This window comes from Musca domestica, unplaced genomic scaffold, assembly GCF_030504385.1.
Source record: "Musca domestica strain aabys unplaced genomic scaffold, Musca_domestica.polishedcontigs.V.1.1 11, whole genome shotgun sequence".
NCBI lineage: Eukaryota > Metazoa > Arthropoda > Insecta > Diptera > Muscidae > Musca > Musca domestica.
Genome location: NW_026712133.1, coordinates 9,309,805 through 9,333,139, shown reverse-complemented (window position 1 = coordinate 9,333,139; position 23,335 = coordinate 9,309,805). Strand labels below are relative to the sequence as shown.

The window sequence follows — 23,335 nt, the reverse complement described above, 5'->3', positions numbered from 1 at the left end:
CCTTAAGAAATGTAAATTTGCTAAAGTGGTCCACCACTATAAATATAAAGGCGTTGCCACTTTTAGACCGGGGGTATTTCCCGAGGAAGTCAACGTAGAGTTTCTGGAAGGGAAGATTTGTCACGACTTCATTTCCGATCTGAGGCTGAGTATTTTCATTGGTAGGCTTTGTCTCTTTGCAAACAGTACATTTAGACACATATTGCCTAACCTGGGATACCATTAGAGGCCAGTAATATTTTTCTCTTAAACGAAAAATGGTTTTTGATATGCCTCCGTGAGCTGACGTAGTTTTATCATGGGCTTGCTCTATTAAAGAATGGGTCAAAGACTCTGGGACCCACAATTTCCACTGAAACTCTTGTGTTTCTGGGTTATAGGACTTGTGATCTCTTTTAAATACCATATTGTCGACAATCTTTAGATCGGGGAGATTCTCCTTTTTATTTGCTATAATTTCTCTAAGTTGTTTGTACGAATCACTTTCAAACTCGGTGGTCTCGAATTCAAAAACCCGATTCATGTCTATTTCGTCGGCATTGGGTAGGCGGGATAGCATATCGGCGACAACATTTTCCTTTCCTTTTCGGTGCTCGATTTTGAAGTTAAATCCCTGAAGTTGCAATGACCAGCGAGCTAAACGACCACTGAGGTCCTTTAGACTCATCAGCCATTGTAAACTAGCGTGATCTGTTATCACGGTGAATTCCATTAGCTCCACGTAAGGACGGAAAGTTTTGATAGCCATCACCGCCGCCAAGCATTCCTTCTCTGTCACGCTATAATTTCTCTGACACTTATTGAGTTTTTTCGAATAGAAAGCGATCGGATGCTCATGTCCTTCGGCATTCAGCTGAAATAGAACAGCGCCGATGCCATATTCCGAAGCATCACATTGAATAAAAAAGGGTTTGGAAAAATCTGCGTGGCGTAACACCGGTGCGGAAGTTAAGGCCCTCTTTAAGTTTTCAAATGCCTCCTTTGCCTTTTCCGTAATTACGAATTTGGGCGATTTCTTCAGGGTATCAGTAAGGGGAGCCGAAAGTGACGCGAAGTCTTTAATAAATCTTCGGTACCATCCTGCTGTACCCAGAAAACTTCTCACTTCCCTAGCACTTTTGGGAATGCTAATTTTTCGAATTGCTTCTACTTTTTCGGGGTCAGTACGCAACATGCCTTCTCCAATAATAAATCCCAAATATCTCAACTGACGAAAACAAAATTTTGACTTGGTTAACCCGATTGTTAAACTCGCTCGGTCAAGGCAATCGGCTACTTCATTCAATAGACGAAGATGCTCGTCGAAATCACTTGAAATAATCAACAGGTCGTCCAGGTACACAAAGACATTCTCCTTGAGTCGTTGGGGAATGACTTTGTCCATCAGTCGACATAACCTTTGTGCAGCATTACACAATCCAAACGGCATCACACGGAATTGATACAATGGACGACCTGGGACCGTAAAGGCGGTGTACGGCTTGCTTTCTTCGTCTAATTCGATTTGCCAGAACGCATATTTAAGATCCACACTGCTAATGTAATGAGTTTCATCAATGCGACTTAGTATTCCTTCAATGTTTTGCAGGGGGTATGCGTCCTTGACCGTGAGCTTATTTAACTTTCGAGCATCCAGACAGAAACGATTTTTTCCGGGCTTTCGTACGATAGTTGTACGATTGCTCCAAGGGCTTTCACTTTCCTCAATAACATTAAGTGCTAACATATTATCGACTTCTTGGTACGTGATAGCTTGAACCGCTGGAGACATTGGATAGTGGCGGTCTTTAACCGGTTCCGCACCTTCCACGAGCTTAATCGAATGCTTTTCTAAACTAGTACAACCTAGCCCATTTTGTTCAAAGGTCTTGAATTTTTTTACTATGCATTTTAATCGATTCTCTTGATCATTTGTTAACTCGTGAGGGTTGAGTTTGTAGTCGGGACCCGTAGCAGTCATATCCCTGAAAACTTTTTCTATATTAATTTCAGCAGCTCCTATCACATCAGGGGCTAATTCGAATGTTCGCCAGAAGTCTATTCCAAGATATAGTTCTTGTTCCAATTGAGGACATAGATACAGTGTCATAAATTTTTCCTGCTCTTGGTATTTTATGATGGCTTTAATTTTCCCTAAAACATTATACTGTGTACCTCCGGCGGTGGTTACCCTGCTGGACATTGGTATAATTGGAATGCCAAGTTCTTCTATTATCTCTCGGCAATTTTTCCCTAACATAGTAACCGAAGCGCCGGTGTCTAGGAGCCCATTCATGATTTTTCCTTGCATACTGATTTCCGAGAAAACTCTGGGATCTGAGGCAATACCAGTCACTCTCGAAATAGTTTCTATCAAATATCTTCGCTGCTCACGCCACTTCTTGGATTTTTGTCTCAATTCAATAATTTTTTTCGGGATTACAGTAAACTCTGAGTTAAAAATTCTCTCCTTGACCTTAGCATAATTTCTTTGGCGATCTTCTAATGGAATGTAATGCCTCTGACCTGCAGAAAAATTTTTCGATTCTACACTACTCTTATCTCTAAATATATTATCGTTGTTTTTTATTAAAATTCGGACGTTTTTGGGTGCTAATTCTTCCGATTCACAGGGTTCTCTGACGGGTGTGTTTCCCCTGTTACTTCCACACCCCTTCGGGAGTTTCCCTGTTGACAGACAGGACACTTTGGGGTTACTGTGTCCGGCTTCCCACACCTATAGCAGAACAATTTCCGGACTTCTACTGGACAGTCCATAAAAACATGCCCCTTTTCTCGACAGTTCCAGCAGATAATTGGAACTCTAATGTGGCTTTGTATCCGGATAGCTGACAGCTCTTCACCAATATTCTCCTCCGGTACTTCTACATGCTTTTCATAAATTTCATCATATATTTCATTTACTTGGCGGATAGGTCGCTGGGGGAACGTTACAGCTCTATTTTCGCGCCTAGGGAAATTTCTCTCAGCTTCAATACATTCTATTCGTAGCTGTTCAACCGACGAAATGGTCATCTGATATACATGTCGTTTTATATCTTCACGTATATTTCCCCTTAGGATCTTAATCATTTCGTACTCGTAAATAGGTTGAAGTAATCTAGATCGCAAAATTCCCATCTCGTGAAAATAACTATTGATGCTTTCATTTGGCCTTTGTTTCCTTTCTAACAAATCCCTGAGTATGTCGAATTTGGATTGTGGGGTTTGATACTGGCTTATCAGCGCTTCTTTAAGACCCATCCAATCGGTGTAAACATTACTTTGTCTATGCAGCCAATACCATTCTCTGGCTTGACCAGAAACCAGAAAGGCGAAATCCCTCAACACTTCAGACCATGGAATGTTATATTGAGCCTGCATGATCTCTAACCGCTTAATAAAATCCATAACTCTTAAGCCTTTCGGGTCACCACTGAAATTTAAACCAAGTTTATCAACTCGTATTCCTAGTGGTTCCACTCTAAACGTATTCGTTATCGGGCCAGTAAATTGATCTGATAATGGAGTTTGACTAGCACTCGGAAATTGGATAATTGGTGGCATATTCCTATTTACTGCGTCATTATTATTGTTTGACGTCGGATTAGCATTACTATTTGTAATAGAATTAGAGGCTATTGTAGCCGTTGGGGGTACAATTAATTGTTTACGCACAGTGTCGGATAGTTCTCTCATGCCTTTTGATAAAGAATCTATCATTTTCTTCACATCAGATATTTCTGTTTCGACCATTTTTTTAACTTTATCTTCCAATGACTTCTGGACAGACGCTGCTTCATCTTGTACTAGTCCATGTAAGTCGGAAGTAGTTGGACCATTATTATTCAAATTATCACTCACTGTTGGCACATGATTGGTGTTCTGATCTCTTCGCATTATCGTGTCTGCTAGATCGATAAATTGCAAAGCACTCATGTTCCTATCCTCATTCGCCATTTCGTCCGACCCTATTCGTCTTTGCTTACTCTGCTCTGGAAAATAAGTCGATCGGTTTAGGTCAAAATTTTCGGGTCTGTCTCTCTTATTTCTTTTACTATTGCGGGTATTGTAGATCATGACCTATACCCAAAATTTATCTTCTCATTTGTTATCAATTGAATCTCGGACGAAACCTTTTCTTGTAAGTAAGTTTTAAATTCAGTTAACCTTTTTTTTTTAAATATGAAACATTTGCAACACAAATACTTTTTATAAATACATTCAATTACAATTACACATACAAATTTTCAAATTTGATAATTACAACATAGATCTACGGGGGAAGTGTAATTTTCAGAAGCAGTGTGTGTGTGGTTTTTTTTTATTTATTTATTTTTTTATTATTATTATTATTTTTTTTTTTTTTTTTTTTTTTTTTTTTTAATAATAATTTTAGTGCCCTTTATGAGGTGTATGACTTTTCCCTTAGACATTCTTATACTTCTCATAAATTATAGTGCTTTGTTAACTTCGGACCCATGACATATCTATTACATTTCATAAATGAAAGCTCAGGGTTTTTATATGCAATACTAAGATTTTTGCATCTCTCAGATCAAAATCGCTATTGCTGCTACTCGATGTACTTATTCCTGTCTATAATTTATTTGGGTTATTTCACAAAAACAAATTTTAACAGTAGGATTCTCAATACAAATTGTTTTATTCCAGCTCGGAATTACAAGCTATTGATTACACCCTACTTAGAACAGTGGAGAAAACGTTCCCATAATATATTTGATATAGTAATATCGCACTTCGTAACCCATCTCTCTAAAGTTCGGATGCATACTAATATCACAGAATATTATTTGTCAAAAACATTTTCTTTTGTCTATTTAAAATCTACTAGCATTCTATGGCTGTGTGCGTCGATGTTACTGCACAGAGTTACTAACCTAATATCACAGTTTAACACGGCCATGTTTGAGTCGCCATTTTTGACAGTGGTATCAGGTACAATAAAGCTTTATTTTAGAATATTGGGCGCCATCTCTGTTATGTGTGCATTTGCTCGGCATACGATTAGGCCATCCGACTGTCACAGAGACTCCCAGGGCTAGGGATCTCAACCCGCCAATCGAATCCAACACACTAACATTGAAAGGGGACTTTACTACAATTGCTCTACTCTACGATATACAAAATAGGAGTCATCATACAGGGATCTCGGTGGATCGATCCCACACTCGCCCACCCTACCTGGATCCAGTATTTCCATTTCTTGCGTTTCTCTGAATCCCCTTGAGCCACACGCTTCGAATCACACACTTACTTCATACCACCTTCCCCCCAAGCTATACAAACTTAGCAACACATATTAGTATCTACTGTTTACAAAAGAATCATTTTTAATTTTATTAAAAAAAATAAGTTAGCTTTAAATATTTTCTTAATTTTTTTCTCTACTATTTTTTTTCTTACATTAAAATTGACAAACTGTATGGTATAAAAAAAAACAAATTAAGAATAATACCGGGCTTTCTTAAATCTATGGCTTTAATTACTCGGTAGAAACCAATATATTATCCTTTGCCTTGCTTTTCCCGCGCAATATTCACGCGTCTATACGAAATTACTAGCCACCTAAAAGAGCTCTCTTAACTGGCCTAATTGCCGCTAAAATTCCACGGCCTAAACTATCAGATCGAATCACAAGGACTCAAGATAATTTTACTGTAACACCTCCTAGCCTTTGAAAATAAACGCGGTATTTTTCCCTTACAGATTGATTATTACTTAAATCCTAAGAACTATAACCTATCTTATTACCAAATTTTTATACTGAATATTATAATTTTTTTTGTTACTCGAAATTTATGATTATTAACTCTTTTTTTTTTTCTTTTAGTTCCAAAAAAGGAGACAGCAAATTTTATGGACGTCACATATATATATATATATATCAAGGACAACACAACGGTAAGACACCTTTTACCTGAGCAGTGATTTATAACGTTATTGATTAATTCTTCTTATCTCTTCTTCCAGTTTACGCTTCTTTCCGGAGGAAACAGATTTTGAACGCCAGGCAAACCCTGAAATGAAGCTGGACTTGTTGACTGGTCCTTTTACAATGCCGGCGTTCTGGGCGGGATCAATAACAGGCACAGCAAAAAGCTCAAAGTTGCAGCTGGCCAGTTTACAATTCAAATCTCCACACCCTCAATGTAACTTTTTTTGGCTTTTTTCTCCTGTGGACAACTTGCCACTACCTTGCGTTACCAAAAAGAAAAGGCAATTTCCCGCCGTTGTGCTGACCAAAACCGGACAATTTTCGGTGCTTCCAAAAAAGCTTGATACACCACCGGGATATTCACAATAAAAAAATCGCAACACACAAATTAAATTTTTCCACTTCTTCACTGCTCTCTAGCTAAGTTTCACCGGTAACGTCTTATTCTTAACTTTCTTTTCTTATGCTCGCAGCCTTTTATACCCCTCTTCTCAGTGAATCCCGCCAGACGCTCATTTTCCACGAAACACCATTTTCCTGAGCCATTTTCAATTTTCATTCCTTTTTCTTTTCAACTGTCAATAGCCATTTTTTATTCTATTGTGAATTCTCATTTCAGCTCACCCCGGAGTAGTAGTAGGTTCCCACCTACTCAGCAATCATAGGGCTGCCTAGTCACTTCTTAGCCTGAGTCACCCTGTCATTCACTACCTTTATAATACTCTTTAACTCAACCCTGTTCGAGCCTAATTTCGTACGTAGCGAACCCTATCAAACCATTTCCGGCATTTTGATCCCATCGCCACCCAGACTACACACCCCGCAGAAATTACAAGCAAATTGAAATCTCGAAGCATCCTCACCATCCTCACTAAAAACCCAAGAAAACTGAGCAAATCCATTTGAGGACCAATTATGGGATGCACTACCAACAGAATTGGGATAATTTCTGCGGTGGTTGTGGACAGGTTTTGCCAAAAAACACGGCCCCATATATTTGTTGCCTTTTTGCGCCGCATGTGAACGGCCTGCAACAAGCAAATACTATTTATTGAATTAGTCTTTTAATATTAACTAAATATATGTACAGTCCAAACAATATAGTTTATGAGAGCACTACCTTACTTATTATGACACGCAACTAGTTGTTATAAAGACTGCTTTCACAAAAATAAACAAACGTTTAGATTAATTAATTTGGTATCACTTAATCTTTGACCGATGAGCCATTTCGTTACGTGACTTCATTTTGAAATTGGTTTGTTAATGTCTTTGTGTATTTGTTGAAACATTGAGAAACGCTGTAATAAATGTTTGTATGAATTGCACTGTTTTTCATGTGGATACGCGTATTTTATATTGGATTATTACTCGAACTCTCTCTCCTTAAAATAGTAAAATAGGGATATGACATGCCAAATCAAAAACAAAAGGCGCTTCCACAACCAATTTTTATTTTATTATTCCCTACACCACACTATGAAGCAAAGTATTATGACTTTGTGCATTTATTTGCAACAGACAAAATCAATCCCCACAGACCACTATTACCCTTGATAAGCTACATAGAATCACATTTCAAGTCGACTTATGAATATCCGTGCGCATAGCATTTATTCTGTAACAAACGATACAGATTAAGATATAGCTTCAACATATCAGTTTCATGGTAACAGGGTTGGGCATATTGCACTAAATTTGTAGTTCACTAAAAATGAAATAAATAAATAATAAATGGTTAGTGGTGGCGAAAAGTCAAAATTGCACTAATACTAACCATTTAGTGGTATTTAAGAAAAGTTGCACTACTCCTAAATTTCAGTGATAGTGAAATGTTAATAGCACTACCATGGTACAATGATATCAAGGTAGGACTATGATACCATATGATTTTAATTTTTTTATTTTCTTGGCTTAATATGTTTTCTTTATTTGTTTATGTATGTGTTTTCTTTTCAATAACAAAAAGTTTGTTCAGCAAATATTCAAATTCGGGTGTTTTCAAAATGTTTATTTCAACGTATGCATCGACAAAATCTAGAGTTTTTGTAACGACATAATCGTTTAGAGATATATAGTACATGATTTTGAAAAGAAGTGTTGACTTTTCATTCAGTTATCGCGTTTTTCCATTATTTATTCGAAATAAATGCAACAAGTTGTTTGATTTTTTTATTGTTTTGATACTAATTCTGACATTACAAGCCAAACAGGTAGACCTCTATACTTGCAATTTTTTCAAAGTTGACCTACCTTCTCTTCATTGTACCATGAGCACTACCACTAAGTTTAGTTTGAGAAAAAAAAAAACAAATTATAATAAAATGTGTCCATCGCACTTGCATCTGAATTGGATGTCGATAGATGTCGAACCCATCCAGTCTTCGCTTACAATGTCGGTAGATTTCGGACCCATTCGCTTACATTGTCGGTACATTTCGGACTCGTCTGACGGCCTAGGCCATCGCTGTGTAAATGTAAGTAAATGTAAGTCTACCTGTCAAAACTGTCAAACCAATTTTGAAATTGAAAATGTTGAATGAAAAATTATTTAAATTTGTAAAAATTGTTAAAAAAAAACTCGAATTATAATAACCTCCGACTGACGTCGTAAAGAAAACATTTAAAAATCTACTCATATTTGGAAAAACATTTAATTTTTTGACATACAAATGCTCCCAAGCGTTGATGCATCTACCTGTATTCTTCTGCCATGCTTTGGATGAGTCGCACCTACATTGTCGGTGGTCTCTGTTGGAAGATGTATGTGCAAAAAATCCCGCTGGTGGGTTATTGCAATTTCTCTCTCTCTCTGTATGGGGAAAGTAAACAAATTCAAAAAATGTTGATAATGTTCACTGATAACAGATTGCTCTTACAAATTATTGGGTTATTGTTTAAATCTAATGTTGCAACTTTTTAGGTAATAATTTGAACATTTTAGTGTGGAACATGTCATCGGCTAGCTTTTTAGTAAAATGTTTATGTTGATTCATGTTTAATTTAGAATTATTAGAATGTAGAAGGAAATCCACAATAAACATAGAAATTTTGAAGGAAACGTACGTTTACACTTACCCAATCGTGTGGATTTAACTGTAAATTTCATTATATACATGTCAAATTGAAGCGACATTCAGTAGATTTTATTTGACATATACGCAATGGCGTTGAAGTCGTGGAAAAGGCGTTATGTTAGATATCAGCCTTATCTAGAGTGGGGCAGGCGCCACATGGTTCGAAATAGGCATACATTTCATATGTACAAAAATCGTACTAAATAAGGGAATAAAGTTTTATGGAAAGTTGTTCGGTCGGATGAGTGGTGTGCAAATCGTTTGGTTGTCTTGTTGATGGCAGTGATATTTCATTTGTTGATGTCAATAAGAGTGTTCGTTAAATCGATAATTTGTACAAATTTGTAAAACTCTTTACTGCAAGCTGTTCGTTTACTCAAAGATGCAATAAGTGAGGGCGAAATGAGAGAGACATTTCGGCATTTGAAAACTATTTTGGCAACAAAAATGTATTACTAATTTTTAATAAAAAAAAAATATTTAAAAACAAGTAAAACGTATCAAAATATTAAGTGTGCCTGGTTACCCTAAAATTTGTAACAATTGTTGTAAATTGTTACTGGAAGTAGTCTGTTAAAACAAAAGATCCTTAAAGAGAGCGATTTGAGAGAACATTTTTGACAGTTCTATCGTTGAGAGTTTGCAAATTCTTCTTGGACAAATATTTCCTGCAATCACCTGTAACTCTTCATCTTCTTCCGTGATTAATTGCTTTGTTTTGACAAATCTGCTGATTACTTGAAAGTTTCTGCAGGGATTCCGACTGTTTACTTTTTACAGCTTTCTTGTAAAAGAGAAGAAAGAAGTTGCTGGACAATTCCTGCAGGAAAAGCATGGTAGAAGAATACAGGTAGTCGCATCGACACAGCTGCTGGGACAATGAACTGTCAAACTGATTTTGAAATTGAAAATGTTAAATGAAAAATTATTGAAATTTGTGAAAAATGTAGAAAAATCCATTTTATAGCAACCACCGATCTGCGTCGTATAAGAAAACTTACAAAAATGTACTTATTTTGAAAAAATGGGTTCGAAATCTATCGACAACCGATTCAGATGCAAGTGCGATGGACACATTTTATTATATTTTGTTTTGTTCTTTAATTCTAATATGCATTTTGTTCCACAATGTAATAGCAATACGACTAATCTAAATCGGATGCATGTTGTATGCTATAAAACACTGTTATTTCATATTTTCCTATTGCCAAAATAGCATACATTTGGATGGATATTACATTGTAATGGCCAGCGGACTGCTGGGTAATGTTTTTATACCCTTCACCATACATAGTATGGAGGGTATATTAAGTTCGTCATTCCGTTTGTAACTCATCGAAATAATCATTTTAGACCCAACAAAGTATATATATTCTTGATCAGCGTAAAATTCTAAGACTAATTAACCCTGTCTGTCCGTCCGTCTGTTGTAATCACGCTACAAGCTAAACGAATTAAGATAGAAAGCTAAAATTTTTCCCAAATCTCTCTTTTGTCTGCAGGCAGGTCAAGTTCGAATATGGGCTATATCGGTCCACGACATCGTATAGCCCCCATATAACGGTACCCCCGATATCTGGTATTTTGATGATTTTAGCCACATTTTTCAATGGAATTGTATGAAAATCCACACAAGCAGTTCTCTGAGAGCACTTTATATAGGTCCACGATATCGTATATCTCCCATATACCGGTACCCTTTGATATTCGGTATTTTGATTATTTTAGCCACATTTTTTAATGGAATTGTCTAAAATTCTACACAAGGGGTTCCTTGTGAGCACTTTACCCCCTGAAAGGGAATTGTCTATATAGGTCCAAAATATCGTATAAACCCCATATAACAGTACCCCCCGATATTCGGTATTTTGATGATTTTAGCCACATTTTTCAACGGAATTGTCTGAAATTCTACACAAGGGGTTCTTTGTGAACACTTTACCCCATGATAGGGAGTTCTCTATATAGATCCATGATATCGTATATCCCCCATATAACGGTACCCCCCCGATATTCGGTATTTTGATGAATTTAGCCACATTTTTAAGAGGAATTGTCTTAAATTCTATACAAGGAGTTATTTATGAGTACTTTATCCCTAGGTTTGTCTATATAGGTACACAATATCGTTTATCCCCCATATATCGGCACCTTTCGAGATTTTAAAAGAATTTTTAATGGATTTTATTTTTATTTTTTGAAAATGTCCTAATTCGTTCCAAATGGTGGAGGGTATCCAAAGTTCGGCCCGGCCGAACTTATTGCTTTTTTACTTGTTAATAATTCCTTTGTAGTTTAATTATTCCATTTGTTGATGTCAATGCTGTTAAGAACTCTATTTCAGAAATTGGGGAATGACGAATTCCGAGGTTTTACAAGTTTTGTGATTTTTATACCCTCCACCATACATAGTATGGAGGGTATATTAAGTTCGTCATTCCGTTTGTAACTCATCGAAATAATCATTTTAGACCCAACAAAGTATATATATTCTTGATCAGCGTAAAATTCTAAGACGATTTAGCCCTGTCCGTCCGTCCGTCTCTTGTTATCACGCTACAGTCTAAACGAATTAAGATAGGAAGCTAAAATTTTGCACAGATCTCTCTTTTGTCTGCAGGCAGGTCAAGTTCGAAGATAGGCTACATCGGTCCACGATATCGATATTTTGATAACTTTACCCACATTTTTCAACGGAATTGTCTGAAAATCCACACAAGGAGTTCCTTGTGGGTACTTTATACCTCGGCAGAGAATTATCTATATAGGTCCACGATATCGTATAGCCCCCATATAACGGTACCTCCCGCTATTCGGTATTTTGACGATTTTAGCCACATTTTTCAATGGAAGTGTCTGAAATTCCACAGAAGGAGTCCCTTGTGAGTATTCTACCCTCTGAAAACGAATTGTCTATAAAGGTCCACGATATCGTATATCCCCCAATTAACTGTACCAACTGATATTCGGTGTTTCGATGATGTTAGCCACATTTTTCAACGGAATTGTCTGAAAATCCATACAAGGAGTTCCTTATGGGTACTTTATACCTCGGAAGAGAATTATCTATATCGGTCCACGATATCGTATATCCCCCACATAACTGTACCCTCCCCCCCCCTATATTCAGTATTTTGATGGTTTTACCCACATTTTTCAACGGAATTGTCTGAAAATCCACACAAGGAGTTCCATGGGGTCACTTTATCCCTCAGCACAGAATTATCTATATAGGTCCACGATATCGTATATCCCCCATATAACTGTACCCCCCCCCCCTATATTCAGTATTTTGATGATTTTACCCACATTTTTCAACGGAATTGTCTGAAAATCCACACAAGGAGTTGCTTGTGGGTTCTTTATATCTCAGCAGAGAATTCTCTGTATAGGTACACGATATTGTGTATCCCCCATATAACAGTATCCCCCGATATTCGGTATTTTGATGATTTTACCTACATTTTTCAACGGAATTATCTGAAAATCCACACAAGGAGTTCCTTGTGGGTAGTTTATACCTCGGCAGAGAATTATCTATATAGGTCCACGATATCGTATAGCCCCCATATAACGTTACCCTCGACATTCGGTATTTTGATGATTTTACGCACATTTTTCAACGGAAATTGTACACAAGGGGTTTTTTGTGAGCACTTTACCCCCCGACAGAGAATTCTTTATATAGGTTAATGATATCGTATAGCACATATATAACGGTACCCCCGATATTCGGCATATTGATGATTTTGGCCACACTTTCAAATCGTATTGTTTGAAAATCCACACACGGAGTTCTTTTTGAGCACTTTACCCCCTGAAAAGGAATTGTCTATATAGGTCCGTAATATCGTATATCCCCCATATAACGATACGCCCCGATATTCAGTAGTTTGATGATTTTAGCCACTTTTTCAAATGGAATTATCTGAAAATCCACACAAGGAGTTCCTTGTGAGTACTTTACATCCAGACATAGATTTGTCTCTTAATAGGTCCACAATATCATATATACCCCCATATATCGGCACCTTCCTATATTAGATATTGTAAAGATTTAAAATAAAATTTAATGGATTTTTTAATGAAAAATTATTGAAATTTGTAAAAATTTTTTGAAAAATGTATATTATAACAACCTCCTATTGGCGTCGTATAAAAAAGCATTTAAAAATATACATACTTTTGATAAAACATTTGACATTTTTTGACATATCAATGTTCTCAAGCGTTGATGCATCTACCTATATTCTTCTACCATGATTAATAAGCGAAAAATCGGTTATTGTTGTAAAAACAAGCAAAGATTTTTGTAGTGTCGTTAATTAAAGATCTTCTCGGGATTTTGGTGATAGTGGAACCAATACACAATTAAACAGGAATAAACCTTTAATCATGTTTACCGAATCTTTTTATTTTTACAGCACATCATATCATGTTTCAAAAATATTTTCTTGACAAACTGTATCTCAAGCCACTGCACATACGTCTTTACTTATTAAAGCACTCCAATTTAAAGAATTTGATGTAGTCAGCTGATTATATTATCACTTGAATACTTTTTGATTGCATTTTCATAGATGCACAATAAGATGGGTACTGATGAATAAAATTGGCTGTACCTTAGACTATGTTTAAAATTAACACTTCAATACTGCATTTTGCAACTCTTGATAACCATAATCGCTTCGTTTTCGAATAAGCCACCAAAAAATTGTTATAGGTAAAATGTTTCGTTTACGTTTGTGGGCTTTCTAAACTGAACACAATTTTGACATATCAATGTTTCCAACTTTTGATGCATCTACCTATATTCTTCTACCATGCATTATATCTATATATACATAAATTGGAGAGTGAAATTTGACAAGGTAAATTGCAGAAAATGCAGATAAGGATATGCTTATTTACATTTGTCATGATTATATCATAGTAAATTAAAAAAAGAGTTTGTACAAAAATTATTTGTTTTTCGTTTATGTCGACCCACATTAATTTTCACACGTACAACATTTATTTGCGCGGTGGCGATGCAAAACCACAGTAGTATCCAAAGTATCCAATACAGAGCAAATGATGCCCGCTTCAATAGCTGTACTTTTGGGAGCATTGTCTTTGTCTAGTCTGCATCATAATAACAACGGGAATGATAACACAACCTACTATAAGTTTCCCAAATTTTGGACCAATTCTGGACTTTGTCCTCTGGGCGATATAACTCATGAGAGTATTACCAATTACCTCCTTTCGGATGCGATGCGCGGAAATCTTTTACATTTGTCAGCACTACCACGAGGCGCATTGACACATTTGAGAATACACTGGTTATTGGAACTACTGCAATTTGAACAATTTACACAATCTGGTCTTCCCATTTTTGATTTTAATCATTTGGATGAGTTTTTGGTGGATTTGGATGCAATGAATATATATCCGGTGATCGAGTTCATGGGAAACTTTTCAAATTTATTTTTAAAAAATCCCACATACAACGACGTTTTATGGGAAGATGTAATCTATCAAGTTACCAAGCGTTATTTAAGTGAGTGCGCCGCATGTTCACAGCACTAACACAACAATTTTTAAATTTTTACATCATTTCAGATATGTTTGGAGCGAAAAAGGTTTTAAACTGGCGTTTTGAAACTTGGAATGAACCCGATGTTCTGACGTACAACAAATTGAATTTCTCCTTAGAAGGTGATCATTTTATTTGAAATTATATCCGTGAATTTAAATAGAACCATTTCCATAGACTATATGATATACGTCAATTCTACTAAACATGGATTAACGAGAGCTGGAGAAAGATCAAACAATAATCTACATATTCCATTGAGAGGGCCCGCAGGTCTATTTAAAAAGCGCCTACATCATCCCCTATGTTGGGGTATTTTAGAGCACTGCAATACGAACATGCATGATTGTCCTTTTGATATACTTACATTTCACAGGAAAGGCAGTGGATCTAATTCATCTATTATACTTGAGGAATCCGAGCGTTTGCTATCTGATATATACACAACATTTCCCCATATACAAGAGTTATTATTTTCGAATGAGTATGTACCAATTTAATTGACCTTTTTTAAAAGCATCAGATTTTGTCCAATTATAGTGAAGCAGATCCAGAAGCAGGTTGGTCAACGCCGCGTGATTACCAAGAAGATGTCAGATACGCCCTGGCTTTGGCAAATATTGTTCTTAACCACTGGGAAGCTAAATTGAATGGTAAAATATTTGCAAAATTTGAAGATTTAAGCAATGATAATGCTTTCATGAGTTATCATCCATTTGAGTTTTCCCAACGTACCCTACTTGCACATTTTCGTATGAATAACTCAGATCCCCCTCACTCACAATTTATACAAAAACCGGTTTATGCTGCTATGGGAATGTTGTCACGATTAGCAAATATGGCAGCAAGTCCAACGATAATCAAAACAAATATTGGATTACCATTAAATGTTCTAAAAACTACAGCTAATAAAGGTCAACCAATGTATTTTAGTTGGTTAATAGTCCCAGTATTCGAATCTGCATATGATGACGTTATTGTGGCCGAAAAATTCCATTTGTGTGCAAATGAAGTAATTGCATTTATTATTGAAGTTATCGATCAACAACATACAAACCCTGTCCAAATTTGGCGCTCCTTTAACAGCCCTTCCTATCCAAATGCAACAGTAAGAGAAGCAATGCGTTTTCATCAAACATTAAAAGTTCATGATGACGGAATTTTGACTACACGAGATATACACATTAAGCTAACTACTCTAGTATATCCCTGGGTGCTGCTCCTAAGAATTTGTTCAAATCTGAATAGCATACTTGATCCGCCACAAAATTTGCAAATATCTCGAGTAACACAAGGTGAAGTTCTTCTGACATGGGTCGAAGCAACGATCAAGAACGTTTCTGCGCAGTGTCTGAGAACGTATGAAATATGGTTTAGGCCGAATCAACGAGGTGCATGGTCATATATATCCCTTGGTTGGCATTTGCCATTTCCTTTGTTTCAGTATGCACCGCTACAGCAGAATGATAAGAATGTTAATGGTAAGCTTGGTGTGATTGAATAACAAATTAAACAGTGCAAAAATCTGATTTTTCTTTTTTATTTGTAGGCTTTTATAAAGTACGGAGCGTCGATATTTTCAACCGGACTAGTTCCTTTTCCGAAGAAGTGCAATACATTGAAATATAAAATATTTAGGCATTAATTAAATACATTATGTTTTACATAAATTACATGGTACAATAAAAAGGTATTGCCGATTATCAATATTTCACGAAACGTTCTCTGCATATCATACATAAAAGAAATCGACAGATATTGCCATAGATTTGAATAATTAAATAGATTTGAAGAAATATTTCAAACAAGTGAGAAGAACTTGCAGAATGTATTTTAAAATAGTTCAAAAACGGAAGCCTAATGGTTGTACTTTGTAGTTTTTACAAACCTGTTTCCCCTTCTTATTGTACCATGATAAATCACAATTTATATTTAATAATCAACTATTATATTACATTATTACTTTTTGCAATAAACATAAGAAACTTCAATAAAATCAGCGTTACATAAATTATTAAGGGATAGTAAACATAAATTAAAAAAAAACAATAATATTATTAACAAAGTGTCCACACGATTATGAGTCCAATACAAGCCACTTCTCATTTAGATGTTCCATTTGTTTGGTTAAAATAGGATTGCGAACTCGTACCTTGACTTCTAACTTACCGCCGACGACTTTTCGACCATCCATAAGCTGTAAGTTATACAATTGCCGATAAAGTTGAGTTTGAATAGGTTTGAAATTTTTTTTTTTTTTGTTTGGGAAACTTACATCAAACGTATCGTGGATATCACATTTTGTTTCCAGTGGCTGCAATTTTACGGTAACTGTTCCAATTAGAATGTCCGAACGTAGAAATCCTCTGAAACAACATAGGGGCAGTTTACGACTTAGTCCACAACAGATTAAACTGCATCTAACGCATATATAGTAAATAATTTTGATAGTTGTATCCATGGTTATATGTATGATATATTCGAGTTACACAATGGACGAGTGTGCACAAAACGTGCTTAATATTTTAAAATTGACAATACAAATTATGACTTGAAAATGACAATCGAGTTAAAGGACCCAATGTGCAGGAAAGACGAATCAATGAATACAATTATCGGTAAAACGGTTCTCTAACTAATACACAATTTATTTATTTCGTATCTGTCGGTAAGGCAAAAATTTTTTAAATTCCATTCCGGTATATTTGTGAGACATTTGTAAAAATATTAATAATACAATTTGAATTGTAAGGGGCTTATCAATGGATTTTGATTGCATAAAGGTTTATTGATATAATTTAATGAATGTTGCCTATATGCTCTTGACGATGTCTACATTATATTTCATAAAATTGTAAATATATTTTTGAAATTATTAATTTGTTTTTATTTTAAAAATATATTTGCTGATAACTATTAGAAAGCATACCACGATTACACACAAGACGTTTTTAACAAGAACATTGAATGCAAATTTTTCTCAAGCCTGTCCTTTGTTGGTACTGAATTTTTAAACTAATAATGATTTGTTTAGGGAATCTGTGGTATATATTATTACTCAATTTCATTTCAGGCTGCAGCCATCAAAAAAGTTGAAAAAGTCAACAGAAGTGCATAAGACCAAATACAGAGATTAGACAAATAAAAGCAAATGTCACAGGGGCAGTGGCAGCTGGGGAAAGCTATCAATGAATTAATTTGATGAAATGAATAAAAATTGCAAAGAAAAACTTTTTATACTATTACAAAACTTTCATAAGCTTATTCTTTATTACAATACTGAAGAAGTTTTTTTGTACGCTACGTCGAACTTTAGCTACCTCTGTTACCGTAGTGATGGAGAATATTTTTGTACAACACGGCAGGAATTATTTGAATTTGTTCAATACACAACGTATCGAATCAATATAAATTTGAATAATAAAAAATGGTTTAATATTCAACTTAATTCGTAAAATCTTAGTATTTGGTATTAACAAACATGTATTGCATTAACAAACAAAAATGCGTGAACAACGTGTCAAGTGCAAGTGCTTGTAAAACCTGTATACATCGGCACACAAATACTCAACATTCAACTTACCCTCGTGAATATACTTCAAATTTAACACTCTGTCGTTTGAATATTCGTTGAAATTGCCTATTCCCTCGCATGATTTCAATTTTAAAATGTTGATTGTACTCGGGACTGTCAGTGTCTTTTACCAAAGGAGTTTTCGTTTTATATGATTCGTCCTAGAAATAGGAAATTATACATAATATCAGGGTATTTCTCATATATGTGTACGCTTCTTATACTTACATTTAACAGTGGGAACTCCACTTTAACATATGTATCCACGTCTTTTGGATTAGGAACATTATAATTGAGACCGCGCACTACAACAATTTCAAGTTCGTTGTCCGTTAAATCGGTATTGCAATGAACTATATTAAAGCTCCTTTTTTCATAGTGGAATTTTGGTAAAGGAAACTTCTTCCTTTTCGAGTAGCGCACTAAGTCCAAATCTTTCTGAACAGTCAGAGCTAGATTCTCAAAGCGATTCATTCCGGCTATGTCTCCCATTGCCTTATGATGGTCTCTTGTATTTTTACACATCATTAACTGTTTGGCAAGTTGTTCTTCAATACGTATGCCTATATCGGATATATCATCATCGGGATCACATTCCTCCGAAGAAACAATTGCAAACGAAGCCTCTAGATTATCTCGTTGAGACGGTGGGACGGGCAGCTAAACGTATATCAAAATTAATATCTAAATATATGCACAATTTTTGTCACTTACTGTATTCAAATCTACTGGTAAACCACTACTGGCAGCATTTAGGAGGGCATCGAACCCTTTGTATATTTTGAGGTATTCCTTAGCCTGCTCAATTTCGCCTGCTTTCTTCGCTTCTAATGCCGCCATCTTAAATTCTTTCTGGCGTTCAATCAATATTTTCATTTGTTGTTCGGCTAAATTATTCTTGTGTTGATTTCCTGAAGTGCGTGTAGTCAGGTCATTTTGTTGTGGCGACTTCTTTCTTTCAGGCAAAGTGGGAGTTTCCTTCGGTGAAGTTGGAGATACCGAGGGATCTAATGGTACTGGAGCTGAAGGAGCAGATGCGGGAGCTACATTTTCCACTGGTAGAGGTCCAAATCCAGGTGGCACTGGTAATTCATCATACGGCACAGTTCTTCCATTCTTATATGCCTTAATAGCATCTTCGTACTGCTTGACTATTCTTCCGAATCGTCGTGCTTTGCTGGAATTTCCTTCAGCTTTTGCGGCTTCTTCCACTGATTTATATTTTTCTAATCTCTGTTGTAATGCTTCTAACATGTTGCCACTACTTGTAGGTGGCGTTGGTTCAACTGGTGTGACTTCAGGAATGGATGCTGGTTGAGGTTCGGCTGGTTGTTCTGCAGCTGATTGCATTTTCTCAAGGAATTCCTTGAACTGCTCTGGTGGAGGCGGCATATCGCTAAGATCTACTTCTTGTCCTTCTTCACACATTTTGATAACAACATCGAATTGCTTAACTACTTTAAGAAACTGCAATGCAGTAGCTGTGTCGCCAGTTCGTTTAGATTGAAGTGCCGCAGCTTTATATTCCTGTTGGCGTTGTCGCATATTTGGAATTAAAGGATTTGTGAGCTTAGCCTGTTCCTCTTTTGAGGTATCTTGTGACACAGCGACATCCGGTTCCGGAACTGGTGGAGCTTTCCTCACCGGAGCAATAGGAACTTCTTCCGTTACAGATGTACTCCCCTCAATTGCGTCTGCATTGTTTTCACTTTTAGATTTTACACTTACCTCAGGTGGTATGTCCTCCGCTTTAATATCTTTTCCTGCATTAGCCTGTTTCAAAAGATCGTTAAGAGCTTTCAAACCCCGTCCAAAACGTCTTGCTTTGGCACTTTCGCCAGAAGTCTTAGCATTCGATTCAGCTATTCTGTACATTTCTATGCGCTGCTTAATAATATCAACAGTGCTTAAAGTTGTAGTTGGTAAAAATAATTGTGGCTCGTCGGGATTCGAAATTACGCCTTGTTGTGTATTTTGATCGTTTCCAACGTCTTCATTGTCACCCTGTTCTGATTCAATGGGCTCAGCAATTTCGTGTAATTCACCGAGGAGGTCTGTATCATTATCTACGTCGTCGTCATCCTCACTATCAATATCCTTCAAACTGTCAGCTATCATTTTATCCAGATCACTAGGAGCAACCAAAGCAGCTTTAGGCTTGGCTCTAGCCTTCGGTTTGCCTCCTCCACCAGCTATCGCTGCTAACTCGGCTTCCAAGTCACTGTCATTCTCATTATCATCACCACCATCGAATCCCAAACTAGGATCAAAATCATCTGGTATGTCTGTTAGTCCGAACTATAATAGAAGAAAATGAGTCATCTTGGCATTGTTCGTCATAATTATATTTGCTTTGTCTAAACTATATATACCTGCGACAAGTTATGATTCCGTCTCTTTGGTACATCCGGTTTTTTTCGGGCAAACATTTTCTGCTTTTAATTTAATAATTTTAATTATGTTCTGAATTAAATTTATATACAATTATATTATATTCTGATATTCTGACGCATCAACAACTGCATCAACAATGAAGAGCGAATTATGAGAGCGTTGGAAACAAAAATGAAAAACGTCCCAACGAAAGGAATATGAAGGCCACAAAGGAATACCCGATAAAAAATAAACGAAAGCAAAGACTCGGGGTACTCTATTGTTTACGAATGAGACATGAGAAAATTGAACATCTTCACTAAAGAGCGCGGAACTAGTTGCTACCACGGTACAATGAAGACAAGGTAGGCCATGGTACAATGATATCAAAGTAGGGCTATGATACCATAGTTGTGTTCCAGAACCTGCAAATTAGTACTAATTAGCACTAATTCTGCTACAACGCGTTCCCGTACTCCAAAAACTAGCAAAACTTGCAGCTCTCTCGAGAAAAAAATGGCGCTGAGTGGTGCACATTTCTGCTTGTTTTAGCTACATGAATTTGGCCGAGCAGAAATGTGCATATTGTAAATTTGACATTTAATTGGCAGGGCTAACAAGGTTGAAAAATGTATGAAACATTTCAATAAAGAAAATGATCAACTTGAAAACTAAAGAAAAACTAATATTTGTCGTGCAAATAACAAAAAGAGAAAATATGGAGCAACTGATGTATTCACTTTTGGATGATTCCAGCAGTGAAGAGGACTGGCTGAATGAGGAATCAGATTATTAATTATTATTATAAATTATTAATTTTAACTTATCGTCTTCAATACTCATTTTTTAAATGTTGGCGCTCTTTTCAGTAAGGTTTCACCAGTCCGATTTAGGTTGTTTACTTTTGCAATTTCGAATTTTGACATTTTATCGCATTTCTGCTAATTTTCCGTTCCCTTATTTTTTGAGCAAACCTAAATGAGAATGACATTTCGAACTGTTCTCTCTTCTGCTAGTTTTACTACTAAAAAAGTACTGGAACAAAACTCATATTATTTAGTTTTTTTATTTTCTTGGCTTAATATGTCATCTTTATTTGTTTATGTATGTGTTTTCTTTTCAATAACAAAAAGATGTTCAGAAAACATTCAAATTCGGGTGTTTTCAAAATGTTTATTTCAACGTATGCATCGGCAAAATCTAGAGTTTTTGTAACGACATAATCGGTTAGAGATATATGGTACATGATTTTGAAAAGAAGTGTTGACTTTTCATTCAGTTATCGCATTTTTCAATTATTTATTCAAATCAAATGCAACAAGTTGTTTGATTTTTTATTGTTTTGATACTAATTCTGACATTACAAGCCAAAAGGTAGACCTCTATACTTGCAATTTTTTCAAAGTTGACCTACCTTCTCTTTATTGTACCATGGTTGCTACTATCGTTTGCCGAACTCGACTATGGACTTGGGTGAAAACCGAGTACTCGACTATTCATAGTCGATTGTTCGACTTATGGTATGTTCCCATTGCATTTTCAATCACGTTATTCGCTCTCAGAATTAGGTAACGTTCATACGGCAAATTTTTCTTTCTACTATGAATTTTGAAATATCATAATTTATTTATTTTTTTTTTTGATAAATGCTCTCACTAGTTAGGGATGGCATACATTTCATCGTAGTTCTGAGAGTGATTTAAATGTTCGCTCAGAAAATTTTGTGTGGGGAATTAAGTAGATATTTTATAATTAATGGTCGAACGATTGTAGAAAAATATAGTTAGTCGCATCAACACAGCTGCTGGGTAATGAACTGCCAAACAAATTTTTAAAATTGAAAATTTTCAATGAAAAATTATTCAAATTCGTTAAAATTTCTGAAAAATGCATATCATTACAACCTACGATTGGCGTCGTATAAGAAAACATATAAAAGTCGACTTATTTTGGAAAAATAATTTAAACTTTAGACATATCAATGTCCCCAACAGTTGATGCATCTACCTGTATTCTACTACCATGGGTCGTACAATGAGTCAAGAGCGAGTCACGTGCCATGTGAACACAGTGTTTCAATTGGGTAACAGGTAGATGCATCAACGCTTGGGAACATTAATATGTCAAAATTTGTAGAACGTTTTGTCAAAAATAAGTAGATTTTGGTATGTTTTCTTGTACGACGCATATAGATTTTTCAACAATTTTTACAAATTTCAATAATTTTTCATTCAACATTTTCAATTCCAAAATTGGTTTGACAGCTCAATGTCACAGCAGCTGTGTCTATGCGACTACCTGTATTCTTCTACCACGGTAACTCTCATTAATTACATGTGCTTAAATTGTGTCGACTGAGTATGTCGAACTCTGTTATGCACTAACTGAAGTACACAATTTGAATAATAAATGTCTAATTCATTTATTGACACATGCCTTCAAATCCAATTACATTCAAGAACTGCAAGAATGTAACAATTTTTATTAGTAGGAGATCCTTGCAGGCTCTGGAACAGAACTAATGTTATTTCTGGAGATACACTAATCACTTGTACATATCCCCCTTGGGAGTTGACGGGGTAGAAGTGCTATATATGTATATCCACAGGTTAAAAGCTATGTACCGCATTACTTGCTAGATTTTCAAAGGTAACATTTTCATGTATAAAATTAAAAACTAACCAACATTGTTCCCATTGGTAGGTCTTAGGGACTACTTTATTTTCATCGTTAACACACCGGCAGCATTGATATTTCTACCTATATTCTTCTACCATGACTACATCGAAACTGCC

The 23,335-nt window shown here is 35.8% G+C and overlaps 2 protein-coding genes and 2 long non-coding RNA genes across 6 annotated transcripts; 2 read left to right on the top strand and 2 right to left on the bottom strand.

Moving 5' to 3' along the window:
* The first annotated feature begins 5,935 nt into the window (after positions 1-5,935).
* Positions 5,936-6,829, top strand: LOC131806596 (uncharacterized). Its single transcript, XR_009344100.1, has 2 exons — positions 5,936-6,371; positions 6,558-6,829. It is a non-coding gene; the product is annotated as an uncharacterized LOC131806596 (long non-coding RNA).
* On the bottom strand, positions 6,727-8,527 carry LOC131806598 (uncharacterized). Its single transcript, XR_009344102.1, has 2 exons — positions 7,716-8,527; positions 6,727-7,646 (listed from the first exon to the last, which is right to left on the bottom strand). It is a non-coding gene; the product is annotated as an uncharacterized LOC131806598 (long non-coding RNA).
* A 5,129-nt stretch (positions 8,528-13,656) lies between these two features.
* On the top strand, positions 13,657-16,282 carry LOC101901034 (alpha-L-iduronidase). 2 transcript variants are annotated; one of them, XM_011295577.3, is made up of 6 exons: positions 13,657-13,886; positions 14,060-14,557; positions 14,620-14,715; positions 14,771-15,077; positions 15,134-16,074; positions 16,143-16,282. In XM_011295577.3, exons 2-6 carry the CDS (start codon positions 14,089-14,091, stop codon positions 16,220-16,222), a joined length of 1,893 nt encoding a protein of 630 aa, XP_011293879.2. In that variant the 5' UTR covers positions 13,657-13,886; positions 14,060-14,088; the 3' UTR covers positions 16,223-16,282. The 2 variants fall into 2 exon arrangements, with proteins under 2 accessions (XP_011293879.2, XP_005186846.2); XM_005186789.4 differs by lacking the exon at positions 13,657-13,886 and having other exon boundaries at positions 13,943-14,557.
* Positions 16,118-20,735, bottom strand: LOC101900743 (coiled-coil and C2 domain-containing protein 1-like). Of its 2 annotated transcripts, none has more exons than XM_005186787.4 (6): positions 20,540-20,735; positions 18,882-20,465; positions 18,396-18,827; positions 18,177-18,328; positions 16,869-17,013; positions 16,118-16,790 (listed from the first exon to the last, which is right to left on the bottom strand). In XM_005186787.4, exons 1-6 carry the CDS (start codon positions 20,594-20,596, stop codon positions 16,671-16,673), a joined length of 2,490 nt encoding a protein of 829 aa, XP_005186844.2. In that variant the 5' UTR covers positions 20,597-20,735; the 3' UTR covers positions 16,118-16,670. The 2 variants fall into 2 exon arrangements, with proteins under 2 accessions (XP_005186844.2, XP_005186845.2); XM_005186788.4 differs by having other exon boundaries at positions 16,869-16,959; positions 20,540-20,733.
* Positions 20,736-23,335: the final 2,600 nt, after the last annotated feature.